Genomic DNA, 22474 nt, shown 5'->3' on the forward strand with positions numbered 1-22474 from the left:
TTACATTTCTAAAATTAGAATTATATTTTTTTCATAGCTTTTAGTCAGAATTTTGAGATTTTATGTACTACCAGGTACCAGCTTCTTTTATGAGTGAATTCAACTGACAGCAACTTGATTTATAAATAAAGCATTAATAATGTTACTGTTTTAAAATGACACTAACAGTAAAGGAATTAATGCAATAAAACAGTTTGTCCAAACGCACTATGAAAATAATGGAAAATAATTTGCAACAGATGCAAAATTGATGAAACTGTACTGGATAAGAGTTATTAGTAGTGAAATATAAACAAATCTCTTGTAAGAATGAACTAGGAAGAATTTTTGTTTTTTTGGCCTGCAAATAATCATTAACACCAAAGAAATATGGCCTGGCTAAAAATCTGAATTAATGAAAAACATTTAAGCCCCGGGGACTCAAAACACAGGCACGAGAGAGCAAGACGCTGCATTTAAGTGTGCGATCAGCACAAATGCACATTCCCCGCAGAACGGCCCTTCTTTAGTTCTGACAGGCTGAGAAGTACAAGAGCTTTAAAAAACGAGCTTTGCTATTTTTGTATATAAGTGTGTATGGTGGCTATGTGCATTCCCCGGGAAGCTGCTCTGTCTCTGACACATACGACGCTCGGAAGCTTTTTTTTTTTTTTGGAGCTTGCTCTCTACACAACCGAAAGCGACGCTGTCAAAAGCAAGGGACAAACACGGCAGCGATTCAGATAGCGCGAGCTAAAACCGCTGGAGCTGAGGCGATGCAAACACGTCATCTCTGGCGGCAAAGCTGAAACCATCCCCGTGCATCCAGACAACCCAGGGAAGAAACCCGTCCATCCTCCCACTCCCGCCTGGCGTCACTCGGAGCCAAAGGCCGCAGTCGGGCCGGGCCTCAGGCGCGCCGAGCGCTGCTGCACGGCCCCCTGGGCCGCGCGGGCTCCTCGCTCCTCCCCGCGCTGCGCCGCGCAGCGCCGCAGCTTCCCCGTTCCGGGCCGCGCGGCAGGATGGCGCCGGCGCTGCTGGACGTGGCCAACTGGAGCACCTGGGCCGTGTGCGCCGTGATGAAGGTGCCGCAGGTGGCGGCGGTGCTGGCCGCGCGCTCGGCGCGGGGCCTCAGCGTGAGCAGCCTCGTGCTGGAGCTCGCCGGGTACGGGGGAAGCGAAGGGAAGGGGAGGGAAAGCGCGTGCTCCGTGCAGCGCCCGTTCAGAGGGGCAGGTGGCCATCGGCCCCTGCTCCGTGGGGTTTCAAGCTGCCCCTTTCAATAACTCGTGCTCAATCCGTGTAGCCGCGCACTTGCCCGGCTTCACCTTCTGCGGAGCTGGTAGCCGCTCTGTGCGTCTGCCGTGTGCGTCAGCCCCTTGTGTGGCAGATGGAGCCTTCGGAGCGGACGCTTCTCATTTTATAGCCGGTCTGCACCATCACTTGAAGCAAAAATGCTTCAAAGCTCTCTGAATGTCGATGTGTGCTGCCCACGTAACTGGAGGGAGCGCCTATGGCTGGATCTGAGCCACACGCTTAGGCAGGAAATGGTCTGTGTGGTCTCATGCAGGTAGCTGTACCAGTTAGACAGGCTTCTCTCACACAAATGTGTAAAATCTAGTCATTCTGTATGAAAACTACAATCTAAACCCATAATTCTCACAATGTCTCACAAGATTTTTCAGACAAACTGTAGTAATCTATTGGCTACAGTTACTAATCTTGCTTAGGTAGGCAATAACCTGAAAAATTGAACTGTCTGGCTGCACATGCAACCAAGAGAGAAAAATACCTTGAAAAGCACTGCGTTTGCTGGACCAGACATGGAGGTGGCAGCTGCATCAGTTCTCTGAATCAGTCTAAAATTGGACTATTTTTGTGCAGGAAAACCACCTTACAAAAATGGCTTGTTTTTCCTAACAACATCTGTTCTGTGTTTTTCATTAGAGGTGCAGTTGCCGACTGAGACATGATCTTGCAGAGCCTTTGGGGCTTCCTACCTGTCTGTACCTAATTGCATAGACTCCCTATTGATCTCCTCTCATAACTGTTCACATACGTGCAAGCTTGTATTTTTCTACAGCAATAAATACTTTACCACTGAGAGGAAATGCTGCTGCTTATTAGTGTTATTTAGGCCCTACGCTTAATACAACTAAGAGTAAGTGAACTGTATTTGAGCTAAAACAGCAAATTTTGACAAGGGGCATAACTAACCCTGCACTACCAGCCAGAAAGCAGTAGTTGCCTTTTAAAATAATTATCTATATTGGTATGTAAGGAAAAGGCTCTGTAAGTGCTCCAGATGAGTGTGCAGAAGCCACAAAGATGACCCCACCATCTGCGTGGAAAGCACAGCACAGTAGATTCTGCTCCTGCTCCCAGTTTGAGACAAAACAGTTTCAAAAAGGCTTTTTTTTTCTTTTTTAGACATTACTGGGACTCCCGTATGTTTAGCAGAGCTATTTCTCCTGCAACCTTTAAAGACAGGTGACTGTAGATAACAGATATGCTGGGTCCAGATACAGAGATTTTTTGATGTAATGGTAGAAATGAGGATGGTTCTGGTGTCAGAATTCAGCAGTCGGATGGATAAGTGGTGCAGAAGAGTGGTGCTGATAGCAAGGAGTATAGGTTGACCCTGCTGCAAGAAATAAGATTTCTAGGAAGTTCTCGAGAGAATTCAGATATTTAAATTCTGGATATTTAACAGCCAGTTTCCCATGAGGTTCCTCATGGCATCCTTCTCCAGGCGAAATGGGTTCTTCCTCACCTAGAGCTATGTCCTGTGAGTCCTTGCTTTTTTCTGTGCAAACTCTGGAGTTTCAGCCAATCTCCATGTCTTGTATAGAAGTTTAGGCTCAGACAGGTAAAGAAAATGTGATAAAAGTTTGATTTCTTTCAAATACTATTACAGCAGAAAAGAAGAATTGCCATCGTTTGGTACAGTTAAAAACACAGTCAGCTCAGTATAACTATACTGGGCAGTATTAAAGCAGTGTAGTCTGGATGCTTGGAAGATATTTTCTGCTCCTGCAAAAACTTGCTTAATTTATAGATAGAACTACATAAACAGAAATCAGAGCTATTTCCCGAGGTCTACCAAAGAGGATTGCAAAGAAAAGGTAACTCGTAGATCTGGAAACCTTTATTTCTTTCTCCTCAGTTGTACTTGATAAAATGATGCTTTTAAAACTGTGCCACAATGACCTTGGCAAGAAATGCAGGCAGCTTTTAACATTTTATTCAAATTGAGAGTAACAGAAATAGACTGAAGAATCATCAGGGCCAGCGTCTTGTATTTGTGTTTGCTTCATCGGTTTGACAGCAAGACCTGTACCTGCCTGGAGCCTTTTGGCAGAACCAAAAGTTATTTCTAAAGGAGAAGGTGAAGTTTTCAGGGAGCTGTCCTGTCCCTTTTGTGCTGTGACACTGTTTTATGTCTTCATTTTCAGCTTCCTTGTGTTTCTGAAGTATCAGATTTATTATGGTTACCCTCTGCAGACTTACCTGGAATATCCTATCCTCATTGCACAAGGTAATGTTTTTAAGCCAGTTTTGGAACTAAAACAGGCCTCACACAACACGTCAAGGCTCTGTGTGTGTGTATGGTTCATGTGAATCCACTGTCTGGTTCTAGCTTGGTGTGATTGGAGGAAAAATGAGCACCTCGAATGTCGTTGAATTCCTCCTCTTCATTTTATGAAAATAGATATTCAGGTGGAGGAGAAAGATCTAATCAATTTCCCCTGCCTCGCGCCTACAGGGGGGCTGCAGTGTAATCCAGTGAGTCCGCATGGGATAGAAATGTTATAAATGCTCCGTGCTGGGAAAAGCCCAACTTGGGTGCTTGCAGGTTACTGGACATCAGTCAAATCTGCGGGACAAAGCTGTAAGAAAGCAGCTTCCTCAGGCATGGTGCTCAGCAGAGTTACTGCCTTCTGCCTATGGCTGTGTTTGGGCCTTTTTCCTCCTTTCTGTAACCAGCAATCTTCTATTTATTTCAGATGTCGTTCTCTTCTTGTTTATTCTGCATTTCAGTGGAAACATGAAACAAGCGTTGCTCTACACAGTCACGTATCCTTTCAGATTTGGCAATATCTGTTTATGTAGCTGGTTTGATAGTTGTTTGCATAGCTATGTCATTATTTGTTTTGTAGAACCATTGTAAATTATATTCAGCCATCCCTGTACGTGCATTCTGCATCAACGTGCTGATTCCTTTTATCATAGCACGTAACTGTGCTTGGGGGGACCAACAACAGATGAGGAGGAGCGAGACCAACTCTTAGTTAACATCCTTACTAGACAGGCAGGTTGGAAAGGACGACCCCTCTTGCGTTGTCTCCTACCCATGCAGATTACAGTTGCTGTGACAAACACAGTAGCTGGGTTTTTTTTTTTGTTTTGTCTTGTTTTTTAAATAATAGATTTTGTGCTTAGATCTCAAGTCTTGACCTTTGGAGCGGCTCTTGAGAAACTCCACATGCTGTTCAGCCAATGTCAGTGTGAAGAATGGGAGCATTTACTGTTTAACCCAGTGCTTAATTTGTTTTATCCAGATTGCATGGGCTGTGTATAATGTTTCAGTAAGATTATTTCCAGATGTTAGAAAAAAACTAATTTCACAGCCAGTTTTGAGAGCTTTGGGTACCCTAAAATGTTCAGTGCTGTGAAACTTAACATTACTTAAGATTTGTAGGGGGGTGGTATATGCTGACACTGCAGAAGTGGATAATAGACCTGGCCATGGTAAGTGTGACTTGATTACTTGAAATTATGGCCGTGTGTGAAATCATTCTTTCTTAAAGTCTTTATTAGCAAGCAACTCCTCTTATATTTTTCTTTGAAAGAATTCATCATTTAGGTTAAGCTTTCAGAGCAACCAACCAGTTTTCAAGTGTAGCTGTTTCTCTCACTCCTGTGTGAAGCTTGAAAACACAGTACTTGCAGCACAGACTCCACAAAAAACCCACCCTGTGTATGTTCTGAGCTATAATTCTGTTAACTATAGCAGGTTGAGAGTGTGAAAATTGCTGGCATGACCTTGCACTGCATAGTGTTAAACCTAGCAGAAGTGTAAGATGTTGAAAAAAAAAGAGATGCTTGTCTCCTTAGGCCAAATTCCATAATCCCCATTCTTTGACATGAGAGGAAAAGAAGAGAGTGTCAGTCAAAGTATTTGAAATGGAGAGTTTTAAATATTTCACAAGTTCTATTTTCCCTTTGGTGAGAGAATTTTGCAAGGAAAAATATCATCTGATAATGTTGTATGAAGTGTATGTAGCATGAAAATTAGTTTTTGTCCTTTTTATGAGAAGAGAGAAAGTGAATTGAGATGAACTAGGGTTTCTCCTGGAAAAGATAAACAAATGGGGATAAAAGCTTCTAAGCCTGATATTGATCCTTACTCACAGGGAAAAGCCAGGCATGGCATAAAGTCCCATGTGAAGATCCTGTCTGCTCTCTGCCCACTGCCTTTGCAAAATCTCCCTTAAAGGGGTGACAGGTTGACAGTTCTTTTCCCTTCCTTTTTTTTTTTCCCATCAACTGGACTAATTTTCCGCACATTCTTGTCAGTTTTCTCATTCTTCTGTTGTTTTGTTTGCCAGGCAGAATGGTAACAGACAGTGTGAATCAACCTTTCTGTTTAGACTGGATCAGTGTCATTTCAGCTGACTTTTGTAGACAGTTTTATGTAGCAGGTGGGGGGGAGATTACTTTGCACCTCTTTTTATAGTTGCCTCTGTCAAACCTTTGCCAATGGTAGTAATTGTTATGCTCTCTGAACTTCTTTTTGAGTGTTTTCAGTCACTGGTTTCTGACAACTTTATTTTTTTGCCTCACAGTTCTCTAATAGGAAGCTGTAAAGCATGGGTGTTTTCTTCGGTTATAAATGAAAAAGCTGTTTCTAATTATTAATAAAGTGCATCCTAGCAGTTAACCATAAGCTGAAAACTCAGATAATACAATGGTGGAGACAGGCTCGTTCTCTCTCTTTTATGCCTTGCAGAATCTCTGCACACTGATCAGTGCTGCAAGTAAGTTTGCTCAGCTGCGGTGTCTCTGGCAGACCAAAGATTCCGGACAAGCGAGCGCCTTGACCTGGAGCATGTCTGCGTATACCTGTGCAAGTAAGCTACTGGCAACCTGGGGCAAAGCACTGAGGTTTCCTTTTATCCAACCTCTCCTGCTCCCAATGCCTGTGTCAACAGGTCTTTGCTAAACCATGGATAAAAATCTTGGCTAACGTAGTTTTCCATACTGACTGCTTAGCTGCTGCTAAACAGGGCAGTGGCCCTCGTGACAAAGGACACACAAAAGGCAGAGGTACTTGATGCCCTCTTCTCCACAGACCAGCCCTCAGAGATCTCAAGTCCCTGAGACCTGAGGGGAAGCCTGGAGCAATGAAGATTTACTCTCCATGGCAGAAGATCATGGGAGGTGGAAAGAAATATGTTGGAAGAAACTGGGCAAGCACAGGTGGGTGGGCCCTGACCAGATTCACCCATGAGTGCTAAGGGAGCTGGCTAATTTCATTGCAAGACCAGCCTCCATCATCTTTGGAAGGTCTTGGTAGTCAGGAGAGGTTTCTGAAGACTAGAAGAGAGAAAATATCACTACTATCTGCAAGAAGGGCAGTAAGGAAGATCCAGGAAACTACAGGGTGGACAGCTTCACCTTGATCCCCATGAAAATGGGGGAATAAATAACCTGGATACCGTCTCTGGAAAAGTGAAGGCCAGGAAAGAGGTCAGGAGCAGTCAGCATGCATTTGTGAAGGGAAATTGTGCTTAACCAACCTGATAGCTTTCTATGATGAGTAGACTGGCTTGGTGGAGGAGAGGAGAGCAGTAGATGTATTTTTTTCTTGATTTTTAGTAAGCTTCTTGACACTGTCCCTCCCATAACATCTTCATAATCAAGCTGATAAACTACTTCCATAATGCCTGTATAGACAAGCTGACGAACAACAGCCTAGATAGCAGTGAGGTAAACTGTAAATGAACTGAACTGCCAGGCTCAAAGGGTTGTGATCAGTGGCGCAAAGCCCATCTGGAAGGCAGTCAGTTCTCCAGGGTCAATACCAAATCCAGCAATGTTTAATACCTTTATTAGTGACCCAAATGATGAGACCAGATGCATTCACAGCACATTTGCAGATGATAGGAAAGTGTGAGGAGTGGCTGATTCACTGTGCTGCAGTGAATCAGTGTGTCTTTAGAGGGATCTGAGTATCCTGGAGAGATGAGCAGAGAGAAACCTTGTGAAGTTCAACAAAGAGAAGTGCCAAGTCCTGCACTTGGGGAATAACAACCCCGAGCCTGGGAGCTGCCAGCTGGGAAGCAGTCTTGTACAGAAGGGCTGAGAGTTCTGGTGGACACCGTGTTGAACCAGCAACATGCCCTGGTGGCGAAGGTGACCAGTGGTGACGCTGCGTTCGGCAGAGCAGGTCGAGGGAGGTGATCCCTCCCCTCTGCTCAGCTCTGGTCGTGTCCAGTGCTTGGCTCCCCAGTGCAATGAAGACATAGACGTGCTGCAGCAAGCCCAGCAAAGGGCCACAAAGATGATGAGGGACTGGTGCCTCTGTTATGAGGAGAGGCTGGGATTGTTCAGCCTGCAGTAAACACAGCTCAAAGGGGATCTTGATAAATACCTGGTAGGAGGCACTAAACAAGATGGAGCCAGACTCTTCTCAAGTGGTGCTCAGTGACAGGATGAGAGGTACCCAGCACAAACTGAAACACAGGAAATTCCTTCTGAGTATAAGACAGCAATTCACTGTGAGGGTGGCAGAGCACTGGAATAGGCTGCCTGGAGAGCTTGTGGAGCCTCCATCCTTGGAGATACTCAAAACCTGATGGGGCAGAGTCCTGGGCAACCTGTTCTAGCCAGCCCTGCTTGAACAGGGAGTTGGACCAGCTCATCTCCAGGGGTTGCTTCCAACCACAACTCTTCTGTGAGACTAAGACACCACCCAGTCTCTTGAAATCAAGCTTTATCTTTGCATTAGCTCAATATTTTTCTTAGGTTCCTTTGACCATTATTGCATTTTCTCCAATAAAGATGAAAAAAATGGGGGGGCCTTTATGAAGAAAAGATCTCATCATTCTAGAATTCAATAAAATTATCAGTGATCTATCATGAAAAGGTACTCTTTGTTTTTTTAGTTATGTGGACAATGATGATTCTACCAGAAAAGCATCTACTAACAAATACTAATACAAATGTCTAATGTTAAATGCCGCATTTTATGACTGTGTGCTAATAATTTGCTCAACAGGGTGAGCATTTAAGAATGTTATTGAGAGCAGTAATTTGTGCCATTCATATACGTGTTTGGTTCATTGCCAGATGGTCAGCATGAACACTTATACAGCTCTTCAGCAGAAGTGACATTGTGTATTCACAAAACATGTTTAAAACATTCTTAAATAAAGTGTATTGCTGTTGGATCTATTATTCCGTGAAAGAAATGGTTTTAAGTCAATAATTAGAAGTTAGACTGTGGCAGCTGAACAATAGTAATGATCTTTGTAAGCCACAAATATGAACACGTAACTTTTAGACCTCTTTTGTTGTGTGGGAGCTGATTTCCCCTTACTTGCAGCAGCCTAACAACACGAATATGAACATTTACACTTTATGATGCTAAGTCATAACTGACTGTGGGTGCAGCCTGGTATCAACTGCTGAAGCAGGGACTGAACAGAAAGAGAGCAGTGAACACTCGCCACATCACACAGTTCGAATTTATATATGTATATATTATATATTATTATGATCTATTATACATCTATTTCACTATATCAGGACAAATATCCTCAATACAGCAGTTTGAGAGCTCAGACTCAGGTTAAAATACTGAAGGGTGTACATATTAAAATGAGTATGTTTATATATAAGGTATATTTTCATGCAGGATTATCCTCCATTGCAAAATAGTTACTTTGTAATATTTTAATATATAAGCATGTCATATCTAGTCTACTAATCACAATTCCTTCAATTTACAGCAAGAATACTTACAACTGTAATGACTACGAATGATCTTATAGGTGAGTACAGTGTGAAATTGTCTGCCTTGCTAAAACAGCAGCTTAGCAGTAGTTACTTTGTTATAAAGCAGTTTCTGTTCTCAGAACAAATTATGAAACAGGGTTTAATACAGTGAGGGAAGGAGTTACCGCTAAAAAAAGTAGCACAGGAGTACAAATGAGTAAAGCACCAGGTGAAAACCTGCCCAACCTCCCTTGTCATATGTTGATACAGCGGTTCTGGAGCCAATTTCTTTTCAAAATGAGAAAGCACTACAAGATTTACTTATAAAGAATTTATGGGGGGAAAGCGATAGAGCAGGCTAGTAGAAAACTCATCCCAAACTGACTTGAAACATTTAATTAGCAGATAAATAGCTTTGCTTTGTAATGAAATTAACAGCTTCTTACCATCCTATGAAAAAAGTGATCCTGACAAAACTGATGGAGCTAAGGAGTGCAGCAGATTTTTCTGTATCTATCTGATCCAAAATTATGATTTAGTAGATGTAAATGATTTAGTGGACAGTAAAAAAATCACACTGCATTTTATCTGGTGGATCTTTGTTCTAGTTCAAGGCAGGTATTTCAGCAGATGCGTCATTTGAATGGATTTTTCTTCCTAAAGCAGCACAATACGGCCCTAGTTGTACAAGCGTTTAGGGTGGCTCTTTCACTGGAAAAAGAAATCCCCTTTTCAACAGCTCATTTCCGTTCCTGCGCCTGCTGCTTTTTCTGCACCAAAATATTGCATTCAGTTAACTAGAACACCAGAAAAATAGCAAAGCACACAGAGAAATCTAAATCTAGGTCAGTTATTGAGTCCAGTTCCCACACAGCTGCAGGCTGGCACTGATAAGAAAAAAGAGGCAGAGGTATCAAGGGGACAAAAGGGGAAAATGCTGCCTAAAAGTGTCATGGAGACTGAAACCTTTGAAAGTAAAGCTGGCCTAAAGCTGGTTAAAGCTGCGCTTTAAAATTTTATTAGAACATACTTTGGAACATGAAAGAGTTGACAACAAACACTAATTCAGAAGCATTAAAGGAAAATGATTCTCATCAACTTCTAAAACTTGACACTTCGGTAGTATTCATCTTGGTTACTAAGAGTGGATATTAGACATATTTGTACTACAAATTGCAGTCTCACAGGTAGAGATAATGTGTTTATTTTTTGTTAAATGCTGAAAGTTAATCAGGATAGAGAACAAATAGTACTTTTTACGGAGTTGTCAGATTTTCTCTGACAATATAAAATCTGACAGTATGAAGTATTTCCTGTAACCCTGAAATTGGAGCTTAACACTCGATATTATTGACTAATCCTTCTGTTATGAATAACCTATGTAAGTATAAAGGACATGAATTGCAACTCTAAATTTTACTTTGGGTGTAAATATAAATTCAAATGAGGCTTCTCAAACTTTGTGTATCAGAAGAATTAAAGATACTGGGGTGTACTGTTTTCAGCTGTCACCCAGCAAATGCTAAATGCTGTTTTTCTGCTATGACTTCTCAACTGTTTCTTCCTTCTTAAACAAAATGTAAACAATGAAATTGCTCTAAGATTCTGGATCCTGGACATGGTAATTTAAATCAGATAGTTACAATGAATTGCAAAATGGCAAAAGTTTATGAAACAAATTGTATTCTCAAAATGACAGCTTTTTTATTTTTCTTTTGCATTTATGCTTACATTTTTTTCCCCCCTTTTAGTTCTTATCCGTTTCATAACCATGCTCGTTCTCAATATCTGGGTCACAGCCACAATCCTGCACTACAGGAAAACTAAAAAGACTGACTAGAAGACACCCCCGAGCACACAACATAGTTACCATTAAAAAGAAAAAGGAATAACTGAGCTTGAACAACAAAAGAGGGTTTGAGGAAGCTCCCTCTCTTGAACTGGTCTGGTATTTATTCCTAAACATATTTAGTACAGTTATGCTTATTTTCTGATAGAAATAATTCTAATAAGATATTCCATTTAAGCAGCAAGTTTTACTGATACCACATTTTCTCTGGAATTTTTTACTAAATGAACAGGTTATTTTGTATTTAGATTTTTTTATATAAATTTTCATTCTGTTTCAGTACTTTTTGGTTACATATAAGCAGTTTTCTTCAATTACACAGGAGCAATTTTAACTTATCTTTCTGTATCTGCTGTGTTTCAAAAAACAACAGTAGATGTTTGTTGTTCTCTTGCAAGCAACTCATTACTAGACATTAATTATCAGTATTTTAGGATAAAGAAAGTCTGAATCAAGGCTCAATTCAGAATAAGGTTCTAAATGTGTTTTATTAAGTCACAGATCCACTTGGGATTGCAGCACTTACACACGACAGTTAAATACGATAATTTACACAGCTGATACAGGATACCACGGTCACTTTTTTTGATACACCCAGTTTTTATTAGGATAACAGCCAAAACTCAGCTACGACTTCTTCTTTTCCAACACTGCAACTTGACCTCTCAGATGAATAGCAGAGACTAGAATGTATAGGAATGGATGAAACTAATGGGATAGAAACTGTGTCCAGGTCGAAGCTCCTGAACTGACACCCAGAGTCTCCAACTGCGGCCCGTGCTGCTGATGACCCGATAACCTGCAGTTTGACGCACCAAAGCAAACTTATCTCAGAAGATTTTTTTATTTTGATGACATTATTCTGTGCTTTGTTGGTTTTTAATCTTTCTGTGCTGAGGAATGCAAAGGCTCCACTTGAATTTTTGCTTAGGACTAATGCTAATTAGTTTGCACTAGGTATACTAAAAAGGGAAAAGGATATTCGTTAGTAACTATTAAAGGGGGATTTTGCTTTTGGAAGTCATAGACTTCCAAGCAGTAGCTACAGGCGGTAATCACGGGGTTTGCCCTCATTTCTCATCACTACGTTCATCAAATGGAGAAAACAATCCTTTTCAGAAGAGATTTGCTGGTGTTACTGTGGATATGGCACTGCTATTACTGCTGATATGTTGGAACGAAGGCACCCTTGAAAGGAAGGGGAAGGCTCCACTGACTGCACTCGAGGCAGGTTTTCTTTCTCACGTGCTAGAAGCCCCTGGGCACTGGTGGCACGGGGGGATCCACGGAGCAGAGCCGCCTGCCAGGGCTCCCGCTGCCTCCGACCGAGGCCTCCGGAGCCGCTGCCTTGTGGTGGCGGGAAGGGGAGTCTGCGGACAGGGGATCCCGGGCACCTGAAACTACGCGGAGCAAGTTAAAAAACGGGGATTTGTTTTCCCGGTACTCCAGTAACGTGTATAAATGCTCAGAGGCGTCTATGTTGGTTGAGAAACTATTTGTAAAGATTCCGTTACTGATTTTATTGTAACTGTGTAGAATATCTTAAGTGTCTTAAATACTTTGTAATATGATATATTTTTCAGGTGGTATTAGTAAAGGATATTCTTAATGATAAATTAGTGTCATTCTTACAGTGAATTTTCATTCAATTTATTTATTTATTACCATATATGGAGAGAAAACTGAATATTCGTCGCTGGTCATTAATGAGCAGCTTTAACCTTAATCCTTGAAGCATCATGTCATATATTAACCTGTACAATACTAAAGAGCTCTAACATATCTTAAAGGAAAAAAAAAAACACTTACTTCTGATCCACATCTTTCTTTGAATTAAACTCTCTTGATAGAGATCATCGTGCTAGAGAAATGCTTGCTTAAAGTCAAAACCCAGTCTGTTATGGATGTCTTTCATACTCCTGAGGGAAGCTGCAGCAAAATCCAGACATTCCATCATTCTCAGTGTGAAGATCAACACTTCAAGTTGGGTTTTCCTCCAGCAGAAAATACTGTAAATGCATTTTGAAAAGTCCTTCACAGGTTATGTAACATATTTAGTAGAATAAATCAGCTTAAAAACCTGTGGCAAAAAAGAGACTGAGGAAAAGAAACAGACCTGGATAATTCACAAGATTAAAGTAAAATAAGTTTGTGGATTTGGAAAGCAGGACCATCAGTTCTCTTCCAAGCTTCATGAAAACAAAGCAGAAGGTGGTAGTAGCTCAGTTTATGTGCACTTGTTTTGCCAGAGAATAATTTATTTTACTTTTGTAAGGCAGAAATATGGTGAAGTCCTCCACAAACCTCAAACAGCCGACCCTGGGGTTTTATAATATATAGCCCATAGTCTTCTCAGTAGCCAGTTTAAAGATAACAGCTTTAGAAAGGATAGAAAAATAAAATTACAAAAAAAAAAAAAAAAAAAAAAGCCTAGGACATGATTCTAGGGATAGCAGATCTAGGGCTGCCACTTTGAAAATGAGAATACAGACAGCAGGGGATGTGTGGTTTACTTTTCTAGAGAGTCTCTTCCTGAAATGCTCTCAATGAACAGAAAATCACACAAAAATGCAAAAACCAGCGCTAGGGAACACAGGGAGACCTACAGACCCTCCACGTGCCTAACGTTTGCACCGAGGCCCAGGCCCCTTAGAGACATGGCCAGACGTGCTGCTTTTTGTTACACTAATCCCAACATATCAGTGCTCTGAGCGTGCAGAGCTCCCCGTCCTGATCCCCGGCCTCTCGGGCTGGCCTGCAGCACGCACGGAGCTGCTCCCTCGCCTGGTTTTGCTGAAGTCAGCTATTAAAAGAGGGGGGAAACGGGGAGCGTCCCTTCTGGCGCTCAGAAGCCGGCTTGTAGAGCACCACGGCTCTTTGGACAACCAGCTTCATCTGCAATTAGCTAAAAGGTCTTAAAACTGACCCTCCAGTTGCAAACGGTCTCCATCCTATTTTCCATAGGAGGAAAAATTACTCTTCCACACAATCATTCTCCTTTCAGAGATGTAACTGTAAAAAAAAAAAAAAAAGGAGTAGCACTTGGAACCCACATGAGGAACTGTTGTAGATGAAAAGCTACATGGGTTTGCAGAGGCACTTCCAGCAGGTATTTTCCATGGTGATGTATAACAATTATTTTCCTGCTATTTTTTTTAGGCTGATTTGTTCTCTTCCACTTTCCAACTATGATAAATAAGATTTTTATCTATCAGTGCAGGGGAAGAGGAAGCATTGCCTTCATCACTCATAATGGTATAAGCATGTAAGCAAGTTTGGAAAGTGAAGAAATTGAAAATGGTTGAAAAAAATAAATTTGAAGATATTAAATTCTTGATGTGCACAGAATTTGTTGACTTTTAGTTAGAACTCTCTGAGACAAAAGGTCTTGGAGAACAACTGTGGATTCCTAAGGATCAAAATAATTATATCTCAAAGATCCTGCCAGCTACTCCCTTCTGTTGGATCGAACTGCAGTACCTCAGCAGAGGTCCTGGCAGACCTCAGGTGTTTCCTGCCTGCTGGCACGGACATAGGCTTCCTCAGGATGTCAGCTATTCCACCCTGACCTTGGAGGTGGTTGGGGATGAGTACCCTTCCTACCTAGGAGAAAATTCAATTTTTGGAGTAAGAGCTTTTTTACACTACAGACTATTTTTGATGAAATACCATTGCAAATACTCCAAGGACTGCCTTTTTTTTTTTTTTTTTTCAAGCTCCATTGCTGATCCTTTTAAACTCTGTCAGTCATCCAAACAGTCAACTTCTACCTATTACCTGTTCACAGGAAAACAGTTCAGGCAGGATGCCTGTCATCTTGTTACACCTGGCAGGTATGCTTGAACCTAGATCAATGCAAAGTGACAAGTAAAACAAGCTTTGAGCAGTAACATGGCTCCACACTACGGAGTACCATTAACCACTGCACTGGAATTGCAAGTCTGTGCATATTAGTACTGTGGGGTGCACAGGCGCTCTGCACCTTTGAGTGTGGAGCTCTCATCGGCTGCACTGAGATGCTCACGTGTCTCAGGCTACGCAAGAAGCCTGAACGGTAGAACAGGCCTCGGAAAATGCTTCCTCAATGCGCCTGTCCTGTGAATCTGTTTACACGATCTGCCTGATCAGAGAGTCAGAGCTCCACTGAAGCAGGAATTGAGCTCATGTAAATTATTCCTGTTACTGTAAAGAAATTATTGGCTTTCACCTTTGAGCAGCCGCTTGTATGTGCTTGCATAGAACTGGCTTTCAAGACGACAACTGGTCTTGACAGATATTAATTCATTTTTCCCTGAAATGCACTATCAGCATGATTTACAGTGCTTGTGGTCCCTCTGAGCTCCAGAATATCTTTCCATTTCAATGATGGTGGCGTTTCCTTTAAGGCTGTGTGTATGGTCAGTGGCCCAGTAAGGAACTGCCATCACGGTAGCCCTGAACAGTGCAGGAGCATAGAGGGGAGCTCCCTTCTGCACTGCTTGAGGGGACAAGTGGCATCTCAGGAGTGACTGAAGTTTGTGTGAATCTCAGCTGGCCCCGATACACCAAGGGTGCACAACGGCACAGAGGTGCTGAAGCCACACGATCCATCAAGTAAAGGCGAGTTTTGAAATTGCAGTCACACCAGGACATGGCTGCAAGATTACATGAAAAACTGAGCAACACAGGTGAGCAAGCTCAGCCCCACACGCAAAAGCGTGCTCAGGCAATGGGCCTTCTGATTCCCAGACCTTTCAGACTTACGATAGTTATGATATTAAATATCTTAGATACCCGCAATAAAGATTCCAAAATATTCCACTGATTGGCGTGTTAAAGGCTGGCACATACCTTAGGTACCCTGCTAACACGGCAGTTTAGTGCTCAACTTGTAGGCGTGGGGAAAGCCCAAGCGGAAGACGGGCTGTTGGCAGCGATCGCACAGGCCTCACGTGGCTCTTGCTGGGCAGACACTGAGAGGCCAGAAGGCCAACGGAGGGAGCAGATGGTGGCAGTAACATCCCCCCTTCAGTTGCCACGCTGAGTCTCCTGCTCCCGAACAGACCACATCTGGTTGCTCTTCCAGGGTTTGTGCAGCGATGCCAGGGGAGCCCTCTCCCCCCATGGAAACACTGCAGCCCCACTCATCCAAGATGCCCACGGAAGGCTGCAGGAACATGCGAGTGCTGCTCCAGGACATGCAGTTGCTGCTTGGGACCTTTCTCACCAGCCTGAAAGGGATTTTCCCAGGGTTCTTTGAAGGCTGCAGGACCGACTCCCTACATTCACACATCACAGGTCCCCCAGTACTAGTCCTTTCTACTGAGAGTTATTTTGATGATTTTCTGGCAAGCTCCATCATTCACTGAAGTAACTTCTGGAGAATAATGGACTAGGTGCATTTAGATAAAGTTTCTTTCTTTTCTGCCATATATAACTCAATGGATTTGCCTCATTTCTTCGATGAGAATGTCCAAATACATAATTTTCTACTCTAAGGTTACTCCAACAAGAAACATACATTAATTTCAGACCTGCTCCATCAATTCCCTTATGGAGATCCAAGGGAAAAGTTCCTTCTCATTCTCACAAGGGTCACTTCAAAGCAGTAGGCAAAATCCCATGATCATGAAACATTGATAATCCCCTAAGTGGTTTACAGTATAATCTTTAAAAACACAAAAATCATGAATAATGTTTTCAGTTTTAAGTGCAGCATGGGCATGCATGCTAGTCCACAAACTATTCTGCAGACTGACACTAATCCGCCGGAAAAGTGACTGAACTACTATTTTAACATGAACACCAAGGAAAAGTGTCACTTTAACCAGAGAGGGGTAGGAGACGAAAATACTCCATTCCCTGGACTGGACTATAGCCTATTATCATATTTGATCATAAAAACAGAAGAACGTAGGTGATGTTAAGGCTTCTTAAGAGCCCTGAAGCCTGTCTTCATAAAAATTCCCCCAAAAAAATAAGCATAGAGGGGTGACAGGATGATAATCCTCTCCAAGGAGCTTGGAGCTATACGGAAAGCCAGTACATCGCAGTGCTTACGCAAACGCTCAAAATCCTAATTATTGCTTGACATTGAGACACTAAAGAATGTGCATTACTACCAGTAGCAGCTCCACTGGCCCTGGCAAGGGAGCTGCACGATCCAAGAGCTTCGGTTTCTTCAGCGGACGTGCTAAGAGGTTCCAGCGCTTGAGGTGAAACTCAGTGACTCCTTACACCTGGCCGCCGACACGGCCTGAGGGGGCGCCTGGGCCGTCTGCGTGTCTGCTGCTCCGAGGCGACCCCGCGGCTCACGCCATGCGCCCGCTGAGGCACCAGCCCTTCCCAGGCGCCCAAGGGACACGCGTTTCCTGCAGGACACGCTTGGTGTGGGATCCGTGCACCAGCACGGGGGCCCAGCGTCGGAAGGTACGGCTGGGATTAGGAATTCACAGGGCACAAATAGGACAGACGGGGAAATCTCCTTTTGGAAAAGGCCTTTGGGACAACTGACACAGATGACAACTCTTTTATCTTTTTTTTTTGTCCTACTTCAGTGCTGGTGAGCACTGGATGAGGACCAAAGAATAACCTCCCAGAAGCGTCCTGACCTCCTGGCTGCAGTTTGCCACTCTTTTTTTTCCAAGGACTTAATCTGTAGCTTGTCTACACTGTCCTTGTACTCTTGTGAAACAAAAGGATGTGCAAGGAGAGAATTTCTATAGATGCAATCATTCAGGCTATTAAAAAATCCAGTATTCTGGGTATGATCTACTACAATATAAGTGTTTAAACCTCAGCGACCTCAAGACAACTATTCCTTAGTCCAAGAATATTCCTCTCCCTTAAAACTTAGAGGTTATCCTTGGACAACAAGGAAACAAAATCATCTTCAGGAGCCAACACTTAAGAGGAGTTTGCTGCAGTCCACAGAGGAACAGAGAGGAGCTCTGTCTTTGGCAGGACAAGTGAGAAGAGCCAAAGGGCAGCGGTTCCTTTTGAGTTCTGGGTACAAGGTTTGTGTCCATCCTACCATTGACCAAACTGCCTCCACAGTCCAGCTCAGCAGGGCCCACACTGCTCGCTCATTTTGGGACAAGCTACATGATGAGGGAGAACTGAGGAGTGCTACATTATTTCCACCCTTAGAGGCACAGAAAATTCCAACAGGGAAGGCCTTGAGCAAATCCACTGCAAACTAGTCCTGCTGTGAGGTAGAGGCTGGTCCACAAGCCCTCCAGAGCTCACTTCTGGCCTAGATGTTCTCTAGCAGTTACTAAAGCATAGCCCGCTGCATGTATATACATGCATACACAAAGCATAAACTGTGGCTAGTACATACTACAATGCACTGCCTAAAATGTCAGGCTCAGTTAGGACCCCCCAGATTCACAGTACATCAGGACAAGCCAAGGAGAAAGTGCAACAGACGCGGCCCCGGCACCTGATGTTCTGCTAAGGCAGCTCCGTTTGAGCCTGCCCACCTGCCACCTCCCTCCACACACAGCATTTGTTTTAAGTAACCACATCTGCTGCTGTAGTTGCCTATATATCAATTAATTTTCAATTAATTCAAAGTGTTTCAATTAATTACCAGCCTGTCAAGTTCAGGAACTATTTTACCTTACTCAAATAGTTTATTTAAAAATATATATATAATATTCTCCACTTCTGAAAAGGATAGAACTTCCCACAATGTAACAAAATTTTATATATAAAATATTTATGCATTCAGTGAATGGAAACAGTTTTACTGCATACATTTTTAATGTTGTACTCTATGCAAATCTGCATTACCTAAAAATATACCGTATTTCTGTAAATCAAAACAAGCAGGGCAAAACACTCTAGCTGTGCGTTGGGTTATAATACCTTAACAGAAATGATATGCAAGTTTTAGTTTTGAATTTAAGAACTCACAAACAACATTGTACTTTGTGAGCGCATAAATAGAAGACTGAATACATTCTGGCTCTGTTAAACTGAACTGTAGTAGAGGTTACAAAATGTAAATATATTTATTCATTTTCGGTATTTCAGTGTTTCCAAGTCCACCTTTCATGATAGTGTTAAATAAATCATGGTCCTATCCTTCCAAACATTTCAGCACTCTTTAAAAAACAAAAACAAACAAACAAAATTTTTAAAGTGAAATGTCCTCCTTCATTGAAGTGTTAGATCATATTTTAAATTACTGCACTCCCACACAATATATTTTATATATATATATAAATACATATATATATATAAAAGAGACCAAATAGGAGACTACATTTTTTTTTACTGTCAATATGTTTTACATAGCATACTGTAGTTGTATAAAACATGCATCTTCTGGGATAATTATGAATACATCATGAATGAGCCCACATAAATTATCTTTTGTACAATTCCAAGTAAAAAAACAAAAAGTCAGATTAAGTGCCTCTGAGGCCCTTTCTTCCCAGCTATCAGTTCTCAAAACACACTAGTGAAATATTATCTATGCCTACAGCTATGTGCTAGAGAACCAGATTTAAAATTTTAAAGTACATCTACAGTATGTTTTAGTTTGTGTCAGTCCATGGATATCGAGTTGTGAAATGTAAAAATAGTCACAGATTCTTTTTTTTTTTTCCAGAAATAAAAACACATCTAGGAGAATATGCAAAAACAAGGCAAAATGAAGTTTCATAGCACTTAATGAGGGTTAATACAAGTCAATAACTAATATTGAGGTTTGTAAAGGGGTGGATGAGCAGTTACATGTACAAGCAGATGGTCTAGTAATTCCAACATTATCAGATATTGTTTCTGTAACCAACGTTTTTCCACCCTCAAAACCAGTCGATATACATTCAAAATAGGCTGACATGGATATACTTACTAGGTGTAAAAATAGTGCACTATTTTTTCTGCCACAAAGCAAAATTGCATCCTAAGAGCTGGTAAACCTTCTTTTCCCTAATACAGAGAATGGGCAAAAACTTGAAAAAAACTTAAATTAAGGCAATTAGACAGGTAAAACAGGACTGCCCATGATGAAGTAGCTGAAACTTGAATAAACTTCAAACTTATACTTGCTGCTGAACACTGACATGCAGCCTTTGATAGACAGATATGAATGATATAAACTTCAACATTATGGCTTTATACAAGTGCATAGTTGCAACTGCAATAAGTAACGGTATCTGATTAATAAGCATAAAAAAATAAAGTGGAAAGATTTTTAAAACCCTCTTGCAGTATTACAGTACAATATATATACACAGTATAATGGTCACTTCTTACAGATGCAGTCTATATCACTAGGGTGGATCTTTCTCCTGTTCTTCCTGCAGGCATGCTGGTGGCATCTTTACGAAAGCTGAAAAGTCAGTTTCTTCAGTTTAAATATTCATTCCTCTCAATCCTTTTGTGAAATGTAGTGTGTGTGTCTTGCCAAGAAAGCTTTTGTGGAATAGAGTTTCAAAGGTTACCTAACATATCCTTTTACTATTTACCAACCACTCCTCATTTGATCAGTCACTCAAGGGAATACAGGAAAACCCTCAGAGATTAGTAATTTATATTGCAGCAAAAAATGTAAACCTCTGATATATATAGCACAATCTCTCAGGAAAATATATATTTTTAATATATTTTGGGATATGTTTCAGTCTTGCTTTAATGGGAAGAAAATTATCACCTTGACTTGTGTCTGCATTCACGGAAAGCAGTTAGCTGAAAAAGAAGCAGGAAGTTTGGTCAGTAAATGCAATAAAATTCAAAACCAAAACAAACCAAAACAAAAAACAACTTTGAATCTTTATTTAAAATAGACTCTTCCGCATTCTTTGTAAAGATAAATTCCTCAGCATTAAGTTACTTAAATATACTACATCCTTATGTCTTACCACCCTAAATCAACTAAATCCTCTTGTAACATACAAGGGGGTAGAGTAAAATATCCACAATGTTATATTCACTCTAAAAATCAGCAATTTATATACTTGTAATACCTAAAAATGCAGTATATTTAATTAACACAATGCTCATTACTGTAAATACTGAGCCACATACATTCTATAAGAGCCAATATCTCAATTTAATTGAGTGCACTCTTGAGGTACAGCCCCAGTGCTGTTGTCATTACTCAATCTTTTATGAAGCAGACACACCTTACATACTATTAAAAAAATGAAGGCAGGTCAGGGTTTAGCATTCAGGGTTTTTTTTTTTTTGCATGATGAACATACTTAATCAAATTTAAGCAAAATGCAAAAAGACTAAACACTGAGAAATAGCTCTAACTATTTTCACACTGCATATTTAAGTTAGCCGAGGGACAAATTAGGTTGATGCTCCAGCTCTGTCTTTGTTACAGCGGTCAAGGAACCCATAACACAGCAGCTGCAAAGCTGCTTTGCTCTTTGCTGGTCTCAAATGCACAGTTAGGTCCCCAAGAAGCACAGCACTGCAAGGGAAAGCCACGTGGAGGTCACTTCATGACATCGGGGAAGCAAAAGGCACAACTCTTGTGATTTCATGTCTGCTAGCCACAGGCAAGCCAGTTTGTGTTAAAAGATTAAACAAAGGTGTGTGCAAACACCAATTGTATTTCAAGTAAATATCTACAAGTTACAATCTCCCATTTAGTGTTCAAAATAATTTGTATAGGTTAACAGTATTATCATTTCAGATGAACACCTACTCTAACAGTAGTTAGAGCAACACATGAGCACCTACTCTAACAGGGCAGGCAGACATGAATTTTGAAAAAAGATCTCATATTTAAAAACACCAAAAAAGCAAAACTTTTTAATGAAAATGACTCTTCTAAAAATTCATCTTCACCACAAGCAGAATCTCATTTTTTTGGGTGTAAAATATTAAAATGAGATCTTGCATTCTCTCTGCTTTGAGAAACAAAATCCAACACAGCATGCTGTATTCAAAGGCAAACAAATCCATTCCTCGCTATTCAGATTTACCCCTTTTACTTCTTCAGAAATCAAAAACATCGTCATCATCATCATCATCACCATCAATATCATCAACATCATCAAATGACCAATCCCAGTCTTTAAATGCCAGATCAAGTAATCTGCAACAGGAGGGTTTGATATTTAATATGCAACACACTTCTATGAATGACTTCCAAATTCCACTTATCACTAAAATTTTTTTAAAAGAAAAGACTGTCTTAGGAAGAAGAGTTTCCTCCTTTGCTTATCATGGAGTGCAAAGATTCAGTTAGTGTTCATGCAAGCCAGTAACATTTTATCCCTTGGACACATACCCTGCAAATCACTAAATTACATATAATGTTTACCATGTTGATTCTTTTCTTAAAATTTCAGTAGAAAAGACCAATCTTTCATAAAATTAACAAGAGTTCTGTTTTGGTGCTGCTCTTGTTGACTGAGGTAGTTATGTTCATGCGCTATTCCTCTGTGGAAAATAATGCAGGGCTAACAATCTTTGCAATAAAATTACATAAATTTGATTGTTGAACAGAACAAATTAAAAAAAAGCCATCTGAATTTACAAACACAATGGGATTTTAATATTTATCCTGTAGCTTCTTATTTAAAGTTAAGCAATGTCAAAAGGGGATATGTATCAACATGTTCTCTAGGAGTCAATGCCTATGCTCCTTCTACAGTCAATACTGACAGACTGGAAAAGAAAAAAAAATTGTTCAGC

At 41.1% G+C, this 22474-nt stretch overlaps 2 protein-coding genes across 3 annotated transcripts in view; one reads left to right on the forward strand and one right to left on the reverse strand.

Moving 5' to 3' along the window:
• Positions 1-991: 991 nt before the first annotated feature.
• SLC66A3 (solute carrier family 66 member 3) lies at positions 992-10827 on the forward strand. Its single transcript, XM_088536228.1, has 7 exons — positions 992-1144; positions 3432-3514; positions 3984-4053; positions 4671-4728; positions 5990-6110; positions 8994-9035; positions 10731-10827. The coding sequence occupies exons 1-7, from the start codon at positions 1002-1004 to the stop codon at positions 10817-10819; spliced, it is 606 nt and encodes a 201-aa protein (XP_088392354.1). The 5' UTR covers positions 992-1001; the 3' UTR covers positions 10820-10827.
• A 7671-nt stretch (positions 10828-18498) lies between these two features.
• ROCK2 (Rho associated coiled-coil containing protein kinase 2) overlaps positions 18499-22474 on the reverse strand; it is an 85015-nt gene continuing 81039 nt past the window's right edge. Inside the window, exon 32 of one of the 2 annotated variants that reach the window (XM_088536233.1) lies at positions 18499-20509. In XM_088536233.1, coding sequence (XP_088392359.1) covers positions 20506-20509 — 4 coding nt within the window. In that variant the 3' untranslated portion in view covers positions 18499-20505. Of the gene's footprint in view, positions 20510-21639; positions 21873-22474 lie in introns of those variants that run through there. The other variant, XM_088536234.1, reaches the window with a different exon arrangement.

This window comes from Tinamus guttatus, unplaced genomic scaffold, assembly GCF_059628265.1.
Source record: "Tinamus guttatus ecotype Peru unplaced genomic scaffold, ASM5962826v1 Tinamus_guttatus_pri_ptg000653l, whole genome shotgun sequence".
Taxonomy (NCBI): Eukaryota; Metazoa; Chordata; class Aves; order Tinamiformes; family Tinamidae; genus Tinamus; species Tinamus guttatus.